The following is a 15465-nucleotide window of genomic DNA, read 5'->3' as shown; positions in this document are numbered from 1 at the left end:
TAAAAATCTACATATTTTTACTTTTATAATCATGGAGTCATTTTTTTATTTCCCCTATTGTAATTATTCTAACAATAGTTGCAAATTATAATGTTAGAATAATGTTATTGGTATTATATCAAATATTCTGTAAAGTCGGTATGACATTCGTGCCTGTTTTACCACACCTATGCATGGTGCATCTACTTTATCGACTATAGCAGAGTGGATCTGAATGGATCACTAAATATGCACGCTTGCAACACGAAGTCTTCCCGACTTCCCGGTGTATGTAATACGTGTATTATTCATATATTTTTAGATTCATGGATTATTCCATTTATTACCACCAATGTAAACACGTGCCACCCCTTTAAAGTGGGAAGTCCATATTCTTTTTGTAAATTAGAAAATCATGCTTTAACATTTTGCATAAAATTACATTTATTTCTGAAAAATTTCATTAAAAATCTAACATAAATAGTGCCTGTTAATTTTGTTCCTTTTACGCTCATATTTATTACTATAATTCTAAGATGATAAACAAAACATTGATGTAAAAAAACGATGTAAGTTTCATGGAAATTATAGTAAGAAAGAAACGTAAAATCCTTTCAAACTTTATTTAAAAAAATGTTAGTATTGTGTATTGTACAGAGTGATCTTCAAGATGCACATCTAAAGAGCTTTTTTTGACAATATTACACTACGAAATTTTATTTATATTGTGAATCATTTAAATTAAAAAATTTAAGAAATAATATTATTACACTATTATGACAACGTATAATCTAAGCAATTTATGGCACTTCCAATGATATATAATTTAAATTGAAAGAAAAAGTATAATTAACAAAATGGAAGTGTGGTGGTTTTCTCGTGTGGTAGCTCATTATCCTTATAGCATTTTGACAGCAATATTCATATTTTCTTCAACATGCTTAATTGTTCCTTTGGCTGTCAAAAAGTTCCCAGATTTCTCTGATCCGCAACTAGTAAGTAAATATAAATAACATGCAAGAAGTACATGTACATATTCTTTATTACTTTATATTTTCTTTATTTTGTTAAGGGCTTTGAAGCAAGAGGCACTATGTTAGCACAACGACTGATTACTTGGCAAAATTTATTGGAAGCAAGTAAACCAAGAGGACAATTGATTGATAATCCTTTAGAATATTATTATTATGTACAGCAACTAAATCAACAGGTACTTCTATTAGGGATTACATGTCAGTATATTATATTAATTGTGTATATAATATGTTGTTAAAAATATTGTAGTTATATCTTGTCATTATTTTATTCACAACTGATATAATAACGATATTTTAGAATTTACAGAACCCAGTTAACATACAGAATCATACTTGGATTAACCAAGGTATTGTTAGAAAGAAACCTAAGAATAAAAGGAAAGGAGGGAAGAAATATCTAAAAGAAATAACTGATAACAAACAGAAAACAGATGAAGGCACAGTTAAGGACAAATGGGAAGAGCTGATGGAATTAAAAAATAAAAATAGATTAGATATAGTAAAAGAATACAAAAATGAAGATTATGTTGACAGTGAGAATTTTTTTTGCAATCTACCTTCTTCTGCCTATGCAAGGGTGGTTATTGGTAGAGATTCTAAAGACACAAATTTATGGTCAATGGAAGGTGTATTAGCACAATGCCATATTGATGCAGAGATTCGTTTAAATTCTCACTTTCCATCTTTATGTCAAATGCAAGGGGAACATAACAATGTGGCAGAGAAGTGTTGCAGAAGTTGGTCACCAGCAAATTATGTTGCATTTTTATCTAATAGAAGTTCCTGCTTAGGAGTAACAGAAAATGATCTGAATCGTGTAGAAATTCTATTACAAAGATGTTCTTATTTTTATCAAAATCATCATTTAACATCGAATTGTGCAGAAGATTTAAATTGTCAGAGGCATGTCCCAGCTGAATGTTATGCACATAATGCAGTTTACCATTTACTGCATTATTTATTAGATACTGACTTTGTTTTAAAGCATGTAAGTATATTGATGAAAAACATTATTACAAGATAATATATAAAATGTTTACTAATATAAAGTTCTGATGTTCCTATAACAGAAACAAGACTCTCAGAATCAATTAAACTCAACATTGAAATATGCAATGATATTTTTGCCAATAGCTGCAAGTTCAGCCACTTTAGATTTTTATAAAGAATTAAACAATGGTGGCTTATCTTATGGAAAATTTTGTGTTAAAGGAATGCAATTAGGTTTAAAAAGTACATTGTTTGATCAATTGTTGGTATCAGATTCTATTCTGTTGCTTACTGGTTTTGCCTTTGTAACAATTTGCATATGGGCATATACTAGTTCATTGTTGTTAACTGTCACAACAATTATTGCAGTAATTTTTAGTCTTGGCATTTCATATGCTTTGTACACTTTGGTTTTACATGTTAAGTTTTTCCCATTCATGAATTTATTAGCAATCATTGTTGCAGTAGGTAAGAATCTATAAAGTAATTAAAAATATAATTTATGATAATAAAATATAAAAAAATATATAATTTTATTTATTTTAAGGAATAGGCGCAGACGATGCATTTATATATTGTAAAATTTGGGAGAAAGGAAAAGGACAAAAGATATCAAACAATGGATTAGTTAAATTAGTACAAGAAACTATGAAACATGCTGTTCCATCTATGTTTGTTACGTCTCTAACTACTGCAGTAGCATTTTTCGCATCAATTGTTAGTAACGTTACTGCTATCAATTGCTTCAGGTATAAATTTGAATCAATAGTAAAATAATTACAAACATTTACTATAAATATAATATGTTACTAATTACATAAACTTTTAGTTTATTTTCAGGAATGACTATTATCGCTAATTTCTTTTTGATGATTACTTGGCTACCAGCATGTGTAATTGTGTCAGAACGATTTAGATTAGGCGCTTTATCTCCTGCACATTTTATAACTCGTAAAATTATCCGACCTTCACGATTATTTAAAGATAAAATAACAAACAATTTTAACGCTACTCTTACAAAAACAGTTATTAATTTTCGATGGTGCTGGCTACTAAGTTTGAGTATCATAGCAATAATATGTTGCATCATTGTTTTTCAATATCCAGGCTTACAATTGCCAGATAGTGTTGATTTCCAATTATTTGATAGTTCTCATCCGTTCGAAAAATATGATTTAATATATTCCCGAAAATTCTGGTTTGAAAAGCACGAATCAGTAAGTATAAAAAGATTTGAAAAATCGTTTGACAACATTTTTCAAAAATTAATAAAGAAAATTTATAATTTCAGGTTGATAACGGAGATGTATTGCCATTAAGATTTGTATGGGGTATAAAACCAATTGACAATGGTAATTATCTCGATCCTGACTTAATTGGTACACCAGAGTGGGACGAATCTTTTGATGTATCTCATCCAGAGTCCCAATTATGGCTTGAAAAATTCTGTCATAATTTAAGAGCTCAACCTTTCTACCGTGAGACCTTAGGACCATTACTTCCTAATTGTTTCATCGAATCGTTAAATAATTGGATGCGGAGACGTTGCGAAGATCCTATTGATTCTCGTATTAATTATATGCCATGTTGTGAGAAAAGTAGATTTCCATATGATTCTACCGTTTTACAACGATGCGCGGCCGAAGCTAATGCAGAATTATATCGTACACCTTCGCACTTGTGGGTTCGTAATGGTGTCTCTGCTGGATTAAAATTTTTAAACGAACCAGTTCTCACCCGATTACAAGTATCGAATGAAACGAATTTGGTAACAATGCCAACGCCAAAAATTAAAGCTTTGGTCGTCGAATACGACAGTGTATATAACTATAGTCTTTCATTTTCAAGTATGGATCAATTTTTTCATCAGGTACACATTCTGCTATGTTACAATAGTAATTAAAAGTATAAAATTAATAAAGCATCCATTTAAAAAAATTAAAAAATGTTAATAGGTTGAAAATTGGATGCAAGATCAATTAAAAAGCGCTCCAATTGGGATGCGTGGCGGATGGTTTGTTAGTAGATTGGAGTTCTATGAATTACAACGAACATTGTACGAAGGTACACTTTGGGCAATGGGGGTTTCGTTAACCCTAGCTCTTATAGTATTAGCATTTGTAACATTCAATCCTCTTATAAGTTTATACGCGATTGTAACAATTGGCGCCGCAATTATAGTAACAATTGCTGGCTTAATTCTTCTTGGTTGGAAACTAAACGTTTTAGAAAGTGTTGCAGTATCTACAGCTATAGGTACATATCAATATATGTATAATTTAATATTTTGTTAATTGTATAATGACATTTATATTGTTTTTAGGTTTGGCTGTAGATTTTAGCTTGCACTATGTAGTAAGTTATAGGACATGTGTTTCTAAAGAACGAGAGGATAGAGTTAAAACAGCTCTTACACAAATGGGTGGTCCAACTTTAATGGCCTCCCTTACAAGTGGTGCTGCTGGTGCTCTTATGTTACCTTCCTGTGTACTAGCTTATATACAAATTGGTATGTTTTTGTTACTTGTGATGGGTATAAGCTGGATATACGCTACCTTTTTTCTATGCCCAGTATTAGCAATAATAGGTCCGTCATCTCAGTTTGCTCAGTTTCAGTACCCCAGGTGAATGACTTTGATTTCAATGTACAATCCTGTGTTGTAAATAGAATCTTTCAGAAATTAACTTGATTATAATAATTGTAGATTAAATCTGTTACGGAATTATTTTGGTAAAAGAGAATCTGGAAATGTGCCTGATGCAAATACAGATAATAACAGAACTAGAAGAAAGATTAAGGGAAGAGGAATGTGGTCAGAATCTACGTTAAGTACATCTAGTACAGTATGTCAATTTCACTGTAACGAAATAGAAACTTTTACTACAAGACAACCACATTCACCATCGTTACCTCCATCTCCAACATCAGCGTTACTTCAATAAAGAGAAGGTCAAGTAATAAAATATATTTTAAATGAGAAATAACTATAATACGATATATGCTTCTGTAAATGTTAAATTGAAAAATTTACTTTTTTATATATAACTTATATTCTATATAGAGCTATGATCATATGCGATTAATGTGTCATTGGCTGTGTCGAAATAGTTTAAGATAATTATTTGTATATTTATTATTAACATTCATTGGGCTTCCTATGTCAGTTATGCCAGATACATGTATGTACATGTTTATCCATTGTGATACGAGCGAGGCTTAAAGTGCCAAGTATATCGCAAATTCTTTTATATTTTATAATATCTTTGACTTTCAGTTTTTTAGAAGGTTGTAAACTGTATTCTGTGTTTATGACACATATTATCGACAAAGTATTATACTATTAGACTTGCATTTATATATTTATAAATGCATTGTAGCTTATTTTTTATAAACAATTCTTGTTTTTTACTAAGATTTTTGTATTGTTATACTCATATTTAGTTCGATATAAAGATAGGTACTTTTTAAAATATGTAGGATAATGAAATCAATTACTCATTTATTACCAACAATATTATTTTATTATATTTTATATGTTAAAGTAAAATCTTGTAGAAAGCACAAGATTTTGCTCTGCATTTAGAACAAAACTATTTATGTAAGTGAATATATTTATTTTAGTGTAGATTTACAAATTTAAAAAAAATCAAATACTATATGTAAACAGGTCTACAGTTTTCAGACACGATGATTCCTTTCATTTCATTGAACAACTTTAAGTTTTGAAATTCATAAAAAAATGTGTGCGTGTATGTGATCTTAATTAAATATAAAATAAATAATGAGGTGTACTGTTGTATGTAGTTTTGTTTAGGATTATATTTATAAATTATATGAGGTACACATTGAAAGAAGACTGACAAATTTTTATAATTTTCATCAGCAGATTTTCTAGGCATTTGAAAACATTTTTCTTTCTAGTTTGGTTAAAATTTTATTTATTACTTACACTTTATTTATAATAGTTTGGAATTATTTCTAAATAGACTTTAGTTAATTACGTTAATTTCTTTTAAATTAACAATTTATCCTATTTACTATTTTTTTATTATTTAATAATGCATTGGTAATTCTTAAGAAAAATTAATGATTTATAAATAATTGTAATATTAAAAGTTATTACTAGTAATATTGAATGAGGTTCAGCCTTCACAAGTATTTCATTATTTAAAAAAAACAAAGGTACAAATTCACAATTTATGTAGTACAACTTCATGCTTTCAGAGAAATAAGAATCTATGATGTTAAATTGAGTCTTATTAGAAGTATCAATATAATATATCATGCCTTGGCGATCTTGAATACATTTATATATGTATCTGTATATGTTATACGTACATTATAATATAGTGCGCTTGTTATGTATGTTAAATAACTATTTCATGTTAATCCGTATATTTATTAATTGTTTTATCCAGTAAAATCTATGATAAACATGTAAATCTACAGTATAAAGTATCCTAACATCCAGCATCTCTAACATTCAGTATTTCTAACATCCAACATCTCTAACATCCCTGCATTACTTACATCCCTACATTCTTTTTATCCTTACATTCTTTTCATCCCTACATTCTTTTCATTCCTACATTCTTTTCATTCCTACATTCTTTTCATTCCTACATTCTTCTTATCCCTACATCCTCTTCAGCCCTACATTCTTTTCATCCCTACATTCTCTTCATCCCTGCATTCTCTTCATCCCTGCATTCTCTTTATCTCTACATTCTTTTCATCCATACATTCTTTTCATCCCTACATTCCTTACATTTCTGCATCCCTTATAATAAATATATTATAAAGACGGCTTCGAGTAAACATAAGTTAGTTCCTTTTTTCGCCGCCAGAGGGCGCTGATTCGACATCGAAATTTTTAGTTCACATTTCTGCCGCTAGGGGACGCTGTTTTTTCAAAATTTTCGCGAAATTCTCGAAAAAATAGCGTCCCTAGCGGCAGAAACTTACCTTTACTTACCTTTACTCGAAGCAGTCTTTATAATATATTTATTATAAGGGATGCAGAGATGTAAGGAATGTAGGGATGAAAAGAAAGTAGGAATGAAAAGAATGTAGGGATGTAAGGGATGAAGCGATGTAAGGAATGTAGGGATGTAAGGGATGAAGAGATGTAAGGAATGTAGTGATGAAAAGAATGTTGGGATTTAAGGGATGAAGAGGTGTAAGGAATGTAGGGATGAAAGGAATGTAGGGATGTAAGGGATGCAGAGATGTAACGGAACGAGGGATATAACGGAATTCCGTAGGGGGCCGGGGCTGGGGCCCCGGTCTCCACTACACGCGGCCCGAGGAGTGCCGGCATCGGGTGTGGCCCCTGATGTCGGCGGAGTTTGGCACATGGCGGAGGGTCAAAGGACCCTCCTTACTGCCCTAGTGCAGGCCACCGTGGTGGTTTTAGTGGGTAAAAATCCAACACTACCTCCGGCCCCTCCCCAGGGGGGTTGAAGGTGTCTTTCTGAAGATTTCCACCACGTTAAAAAAAAAAAAAAAAATAACGTAAAGGGTATTTAAGGAATGCTGGGATGGAAGGGATACTGAGATGGCCTTGGCCTATAATGAGGGACAAAATTATATAAATAACTGGAAAAAGTAAAATAAATGGGGTCCTCAGCTGAGACCCAGAAGAGAGATATAATCATAAATGTTATTCCCCTTCGATGAGCTTATTTAATAAGCAAAAAAAAATAAATGAAATAAATTAAATAAACTCTAGAAAAAAATTGTACTGGTTGTGCCCTCTTCATACGGACCTGATATTATCTAGGGGTGTTAGGGACCCCGCTGCGCCAATGATGCCCTCAACGTATCGACCTGATATCATACTGGGGTAGTAAGGACCCCTGAATGCCCGTGACTATCTTTGCATACCAATAATTTAGCATGCGGGGTGCCAGGGACCCCAAAGCACCAGTGAGTATCTCTGCATACCGACATATCATCTTGGGGTGTCAGAAACCCCGAAGCACCGGTGACACCGTTTGCATAGCGACATTTTGGCATGCGGGGTGTCAGGGACCCCGAAGCACCGTTGACACTCTTTGCTTACCGACACTACGGCATTCGGGGTATCTGAGACCCCGAGATACCGGTGACGATGCATACCAATATTATGCCAACGGGGTGTCAGGAACCCCAAGCAAATAGCGAAATATAAGACCTAAAAACGAACAAATCGTGAAACTCACTTGTTCGGAATAGTGATGGGTTTGACCGGATCTAGTGAAATATAAGAACGAAAAACGAACAAATCGTGAAACTCATTTGTTCGGAATAGTGATGGGTTTGACCGGATCTAGCGAAATATAAGAACGAAAAACGAACAAATCGTGAAATTCACTTGTTCGAGGTAGTGATGGGTACGACCGGATCTGTAGCGCATGCGCACTACAATTATTTATTATAAAACAAACTTATAAATAATTAAGAAATTATTCACTCACAAACAATGAAAATGATATATTTGTAAATCACAAACGATTTCCAATCATTACAGTTATCACTCATTACAAAATCTGTTTATTATAAATAATTACTAAAAAGTTTCGGCTCACATCATGATTGAAATAAAATTACTAATTACAAAAGAACCAATTTGTCACAAACGTTAGAAATAGTCTCACAATAAATCACAAACGATTTACAAACGAAATACACTAAGAAAAATTAAAAATAATCATTTTATTATTCCTTCCGCCTAGCTTCATTATGTATGTATGTACATAGGTCCCTGATTGTGCCCTCTTCATACGGTCCTGATTTCATCCAGGGGTATCAGGGACCCCGAAACACCGATGACGCTCTTTGGATACCGACTTAATGTCATCATGGGGTGTCTGGGACCCCATGCGTCATGACCCTTCGAAAACAAAGGCAAGTCCAGTCTTTCGCCTCTGTAGTTAGTGGTGTAAGGTTAGATATGATGTTTACAAATATTTAATAACAAATTTAAGAACATACTTATATAATTGTATAAATATATTGTAGAAAAATAAAATATTGTTTCTTTATATATGTATTAAGTAATACAAACAGAAATCATGGGAAAAGAGAGTGAATCTGATACCTCAAAGAAGAGAAGAAAATCAGTCAGTGGAAATTCTGGAGTATCTCTTAAAGATGGAGATATGTATAAGGTGAATTAATACAATAAAATTCCATTATTATAATCACAGATACTGTTATTAATGGACTATTGTTATCATAATTACATGAATGCATGACAAGAATTAAAAGAAAATACATAAATAGATCTTTCTGTGAAGTGTACCCTTTATATTTTCAAAATATATTGTTGCAGTGGATGAGGATTATAATTATCGTAATTGTTTGTAATAAATTAAGTTTAATAATGAACATTTTTTCTCTTGTGTTTAATATCATCAACTGCTTACTGTCCTGAAACATTGCAAGTTCCAAATTGAACATAATAAGCAGATTCTACTGCATTACAATAAACTTTTGTGAAATATTGAGTTAAATATATTTTTTATTTAGGCTATAATAAGTTATGAGGAAAAGGAAGCTATGGAACGTTTACCAGAGAACGACTCAGAAAACTTTTTATCAACTTGTGACAGTATACGTAAAGCGATGAATAAAATAGCAAAGTTGAAAAGCTCCAATGATCCAAGTGTCTGTATTTTTAATATTGCATTCTTTAAACATTACATCAGCTTTTTATTAATGGAAATTGTGTTTTATGTAGACCAAAGATGAAATACATGAGCTTCAAGTTCAAACGTCATTAGCATTTATTGAATTGAAGAAATTAAATAGAATGGAAAAATTTCGTACAAAGTTTGCAAGAGATTCTCTTGTATCTTCGAAGAGCAGTGTCGACAGTAGGCATTTACATTTACAAAATTTGTTATATGAAGTGATGCATTTGAAAAAGGAAGTTATTAAATGTCTACAATTTAAGTAAGTATATCTTATTCTAATTTTAATATAATAATCATAATGTATTAATGAACATCCTTTGATGTGTAGATCTAAAGATGAGTTAATACAACTGGTTTCAGAAGAAGAATTTTATAAAGAAGCACCTGAAAGTATTTCTAGACGGGTATGATGGAGATTGAAACTAATATTTAATGATTGTATAGTATTCATTGATGTAACTAATGAGTAAAGTTCAGGGTGGACCTGCCCCTTCTCTAAAATGTGGATCAGCTGTTAGGTCTCCAAGCTTTATTAACAGTGTCAAGTATTTAATATCTTGCATTGTGCAAAATTTTACGAGAAAATCTTGGAATTTGAGAATTTTTAAATATTAGCATATCAGAATTTTAGAACCTTTTTGGAGGGGCACCACTCTGGCCTTTACCTAGTTACACTAAAAAGAGCATTATAAACAGTAATGTCTCTAATATAAAATAATACATTTAGGATATAACAGTAAGCAATCCTCATCAATTGAGATTAGCACGTTTAGAATGGGAATTAACACAAAGGAAACAGTTAGCTGCATTATGTGATGAATTGTCGGAAAATAAGAAAGCAGTAGCGTTAAGTATAGATTCTAAGCAAACCAGGCTTGATAATCTTGCACCACAGCTTCGTTCAATACTAGAAGTAAGTGTCATTATTTATACTTGTAATTATAACTGTAATTATAATTTAGTGGTAATAAATTGAAATCTAAGCTATTTTTCTTTTAGGCAAGTAAGCCGCTACAAGAAAGTCTTGGTTTGCCATTGGATAAAATTAGACAAGAACATTACAAAGCAACGTTACTTCCTTCACCATTATATGTTCTTTATGCAAAAGCATCTGCATACAGAGACGCATATGGTATACTTTGTATCAGTGATGGGCGACTGTGCCCGGAAGTACAAGTGATGTGTACAGGCGGGCACTGATGAATAATTAATTTCTTAACTTAACAATTTTTATATTTCTAAATTTCCAAACTTCTATAATTTTAAATTTGAAAATTCAATATTTACTTGTGTTTCACAACTTATTACAGCACGTACCGCGCACGCCGGTGTTCATGAGCTCTTCAGTGGGTACTTGATCTGCCCATCATTGCTTTATACTATTAAAACGTGTTACGTTCTAAGCCATGTTTCTATATAAATTTTCTCCACAGATAACTCTATAACGGTAAAAGTGGAAGGTGACGAAGAAGAAGCAAAGCGTGCAAATAATCAAGACGGTTTGCAAGAATCTGACTCTGATCCTGAAAATGTCTCTGAGAATATTATCGAAGAAACTCCTGTGCATAAAAAGCGACATCATAGGTTGTCCAGAGAAGCCAGACAGGAAGAAAAAAGGACTAAACTAGTCCAGAGACATCCTTTGCACGTAAAAATTGTTATTAAACTGAAAAGTCAGTATCGCAAAAAAATTATTAATCCTAATAAAATGAAATATTTTTAAATATTAGATTTATTTTCAGATGAAACAAAGCTTACGTTACAGTTCTTTTATATGATGGTTTTGAAAGTTGTGACTGTGGAATCAAAATTGAAAACTGAAGGAGTTGGGAGTACCAATACCGGGTACATAATTATTAATACAGTGTAATTCATTTATTATGATCGCTTTGGGACTTGCAATCTTTGAGAACAATAATCGGCTAATAACATTAAACAGAGGATAATTGATAACATTATTTGTGATTATAATAACCGGATTCCACTGTAAAAGTATTTTTTATTTCATTTGAGCTTTTAAATCAATTTATTTTAATAATAGGGATATGTTGGTGTCAGAATCAATTTTACGTGAATTGTATCCAAGAGATTTGGGATTAGAAAGTCCAAATCCTGCTAACTGTTATCAATTAGGTCGGCATAACTTAGGACAGTTTGCATCACTTGGATTAGGAATTCCATATAAATGGGCGCAACGGATGGCAGGATTGCATTTCATTTCGCCTGATTCACGTGAACAAGTGGTAAGAAATTTTCTATGTAACCATTAGCGTAACTAGGATTTTGTCTAGGGTGAACCAGATTCTTTAGTGTTATTAACAGTGTCACGTATTTAACATGTTTGGCAAGCACATGCTGGTTCTCACTTAGTTATGTCAATACTACACATATATTTCATTGATAAATACTCTAAATGATAATATTATACAGCCTACAAGTTCTGAATTAACACAAGACAACGTCGAAAGCGTACTGAGAGAAATTAAAAGACGTGTGAAAGCAAGATTAGAGTTGTGTACAGAGATTCGACAACTAGAATCTGGAAATTTACCACCCTATAGTACTACTAATGATGTACCACAGAAACTTAGTACAATTTTACAAAAATTCACAACAATCTCCTGGAATAATTATTCTAATTCCATTAATCGTGCTCTCGAACAACAGGGATTAGTATCTTCATTGGATATGTTTTATGAAGCTGTACTTCGCAGAGGAAGTAGTAAGTAACAAAAATATTATAAAATTATCTCATTAACCCTTTACCTACTAGAAACTTATTAATAGGTTTTTCGATGCTATGTTGACAAAAAACCAATTAATAATCTTTTAATTATCACACATTCATAATGATAGATTAATAAAACTGAAAACTTTTTTCTGTACCCAATTTTCTTTTAGATGAATTAATAACAAAAATAGCCATAAAAGCAGATTACCCAAAAATAGCCCCAGTCTTTAGTATAAACATGAATTCAACACTACCAGTACATGGAGATATTTTGAGAGATATGGAAAGGGAAGTAAATGTCATGTGGACAAAATCACCAACACTGTCTGCACAACTTCAGCGATTAAGAGCCTGTTTTGATATTTATTTGGAAACAGAAAATATCGTATCAAAAGAGAAAATATTTTTCCATGCTGTTAAAGGTCGCACTAGAGCTAGACCGTATAAATATTTAGAATTAGGTGGTGGAATTTTTATTCACCGTTAATATGATTTCGTACAAATCAATATATATAAATAAATACACTTTTATTGAAATGTATCAGTTTCTAAACATAGACACTAGAATATATGAAGCATGAACACTAAATTGACCGTAAGACGCCTGAATACTTGCTGTGCATGTCTGATATAGACGAAGCTCAAAGCTGCGCTAAGGTACAAGAGAAAAACCACTCCATCATATCAACCACTTTCCTCTAATGTCGAATTAATTGTTGTACGAATTAATTGATAGTGGGAACACAGAATATCTGATGATGGGGACCGTGCAGGAGCTGGCGCAGAGGCACTTTGCCATCTATTACTTAGCCTATTTAAATCAGAGGTGAAACAATGGGATACAATACTGGTATATTGGAGACCGCTGTAATGTATCCCTGTAATTTATGTGTCAATTTCTCATTCTCTGCAGATAATTTGTTACTTTTCTTTTTTAATAAAATATTATCTACTTTAATGTAATTATATTGTTCCCAAAATTTATTGATTTTGTAGTACGATTTAGGTAACTGAAATATTTTATGTATTTTAAAATGCTATTTGGATAATTCAATTTGACGCAATTTCAAAATTTAAAATTTTCTGAATTCCGAAATTCCAGATATAAATTCCAAAAATACGAAAAGCATTAAACGCTATTAAACATTTAACACTTACATTATTGTCAAAAAATTCAGTAGGTATTGCATCCTGTGTAAAATACCTTTTTGTATTAAAAGATGTTGGTTCTAATACAGAACAGATTTTAACCATTTCCAGGACCATAGAACTCTTTTCCATGATTTGCTGTAAATACTGTAAATCGAGAAACAAAAGAAATATTACTAACTCTTCATAGCATTATGGGATAAATGAAAAAAGAAATTGAAATACGGAAAATTCACATCTTTTGAAATAATGATAATTTTTCAAAAATTTTGTTACATTTTCTGATTTTGTGTTTGTCAAGGATATTCATTCATTCTTCAATATAACATCTTAACTAGATAATAATAAATAAAATACATATAATAAGAAACTAGAAGTTTCATTTTGTTGAAAACAATATAATTCTTTTACCTTCAAAATTTCATTGCTGGTAATAATTAATTTTTTCCTTTTCGAAGAATCAATAATCTGCATTATAACAATCTTTTGTTTAATATCTTTGAATTTTTTGTTTATATCTGTTGCTTGTGCTTCAAGTATTTCTATGTGACTATTTCTTTTCATACGCGTTATCGCTATATTGGATTTCAAATTTTCAATGGCATTCTGTAATTGCAAACATGTTTTTGGATATTGTAATATTAACATTTGATCAATATTGTCTTGTTCTTTTAAATACTCATATTGTTTATTTTTGCTCTTAGTTATTCGTTCATATTCATCTATCATTTTACAAAGACTCTCCCACAGATTTTCAATTTTAAAAAAAGAACAATTCACAAGATCTGATGTTAAGTCTTCCTTCTATAATTGAATAAATTCATTTTAACTATCTATAAATTTTTATGCTAATATTATATTAATATTATTACCAAGTATGCTATGTTAAGAATGTTCACAGCATTTTTTATTTTCTTTGTAGATTGTTTTTCATTTAAACTGATAATCTTCTTCTGTATGATATTATAAATTTCTTTACAATTTTCTTTCAAATAATTTTTCAATTCATTTAGTTCAATGATATTGTTACATTCAATATTATTCAAATTGTACATATCATGTAATATTTTTAATTTCTCTTTGTATTTCCCTGTATCATACGAAGATAAATAAAATTATGACTAAATTATAGATTCTAGAAATATTTTTATAAATACCAATTATATTATTGATTAACATAATATGAGACTCTTGGAGCTTTCTATGGTCTGCATCAGCTGTTTTTAATTCCTTATCTAAACAAGATATTGTTTCATTTTTTATCTTTAATGCTCTTTCAAAAGTTTCAGAAACATGTTTTATATCTTCATAGAATTCTGTACATTTTATTTGTCGCAGAATGTATCTCCATTTTTCATTGATTTTTGCATCGTTCAGTTTGAAAAATACTCCTTCACGTTTTAGCTTATTCTGTTAATCAGTTATATGATATTAGTTATTTATCAATATTTTGTTATATGAAATATAGTCTCTTACTTTGGTGAAAATAGCTATCAATTGCTGTTTACGCCTTTTTGCTTCTAATTCAAATTCAACACGATGTTGCATGTAACGTGCACGTTCTTCTTCATTCATTCGAGCAAATTTGTTACCTTTACCCTTCTTTCTCTTTATCATTTTTATATGACTTTGTTATTTCAGCACGAAATAATAATATTCAATGTATTTATTGTTTAAGATACACTTGTAACAGAAGAACAAGGGATAACAATGTATAAAAGTGATTGCATGTTTGATCAATATGTATAGCACATGATAAAAGTTTAAGAATTCAGATTTCATGGTTTTAAAATTAAAACGTCAATGTTTTAAGATGACAGAATTAAAATCTTTCCAATTTTTAAGATTTAAAATTTAAATTTCGATTTACAAATTCAAATTTCAAAGTTTCCAATTTAA

The 15465-nt window shown here is 30.9% G+C and overlaps 3 protein-coding genes across 6 annotated transcripts; 2 read left to right on the top strand and 1 right to left on the bottom strand.

The window, feature by feature from the left end:
• Nucleotides 1-183: 183 nt before the first annotated feature.
• LOC117600038 (protein dispatched) lies at nucleotides 184-5043 on the top strand. The gene is made up of 10 exons (XM_034314960.2): nucleotides 184-974; nucleotides 1052-1189; nucleotides 1315-2004; nucleotides 2087-2474; nucleotides 2554-2755; nucleotides 2836-3223; nucleotides 3298-3876; nucleotides 3962-4262; nucleotides 4330-4630; nucleotides 4712-5043. The coding sequence occupies exons 1-10, from the start codon at nucleotides 837-839 to the stop codon at nucleotides 4947-4949; spliced, it is 3363 nt and encodes a 1120-aa protein (XP_034170851.1). The 5' UTR covers nucleotides 184-836; the 3' UTR covers nucleotides 4950-5043.
• A 3902-nt stretch (nucleotides 5044-8945) lies between these two features.
• thoc5 (THO complex subunit 5) lies at nucleotides 8946-13323 on the top strand. 3 transcript variants are annotated; one of them, XR_013063522.1, is made up of 12 exons: nucleotides 8946-9158; nucleotides 9520-9657; nucleotides 9731-9945; nucleotides 10015-10090; nucleotides 10414-10599; nucleotides 10686-10818; nucleotides 11120-11359; nucleotides 11417-11531; nucleotides 11728-11929; nucleotides 12117-12408; nucleotides 12588-13074; nucleotides 13154-13323. XR_013063522.1 is itself a non-coding variant. In XM_034315271.2 (11 exons), exons 1-11 carry the CDS (start codon nucleotides 9063-9065, stop codon nucleotides 12902-12904), a joined length of 2010 nt encoding a protein of 669 aa, XP_034171162.2. In that variant the 5' UTR covers nucleotides 8946-9062; the 3' UTR covers nucleotides 12905-13323. The 3 variants fall into 3 exon arrangements, 2 of the variants coding, with proteins under 2 accessions (XP_034171162.2, XP_034171163.2); XM_034315271.2 differs by having other exon boundaries at nucleotides 12588-13323; XM_034315272.2 differs by having other exon boundaries at nucleotides 8949-9158; nucleotides 11429-11531; nucleotides 12588-13322.
• On the bottom strand, nucleotides 13233-15388 carry LOC117600205 (dynein regulatory complex subunit 2). 2 transcript variants are annotated; one of them, XM_034315289.2, is made up of 6 exons: nucleotides 15043-15388; nucleotides 14724-14976; nucleotides 14439-14656; nucleotides 13978-14370; nucleotides 13576-13713; nucleotides 13233-13427 (listed from the first exon to the last, which is right to left on the bottom strand). In XM_034315289.2, exons 1-6 carry the CDS (start codon nucleotides 15181-15183, stop codon nucleotides 13233-13235), a joined length of 1338 nt encoding a protein of 445 aa, XP_034171180.2. In that variant the 5' UTR covers nucleotides 15184-15388. The 2 variants fall into 2 exon arrangements, with proteins under 2 accessions (XP_034171180.2, XP_076548656.1); XM_076692541.1 differs by having other exon boundaries at nucleotides 13978-14172.
• Between the last annotated feature and the right edge of the window lie 77 nt (nucleotides 15389-15465).

This window comes from Osmia lignaria, chromosome 15 (genome assembly GCF_051020975.1).
Source record: "Osmia lignaria lignaria isolate PbOS001 chromosome 15, iyOsmLign1, whole genome shotgun sequence".
Classification (NCBI taxonomy): Eukaryota; Metazoa; Arthropoda; class Insecta; order Hymenoptera; family Megachilidae; genus Osmia; species Osmia lignaria.
Note: the sequence above shows the minus strand (reverse complement) of the source record. Positions and strands in the feature narration are given on the sequence as shown.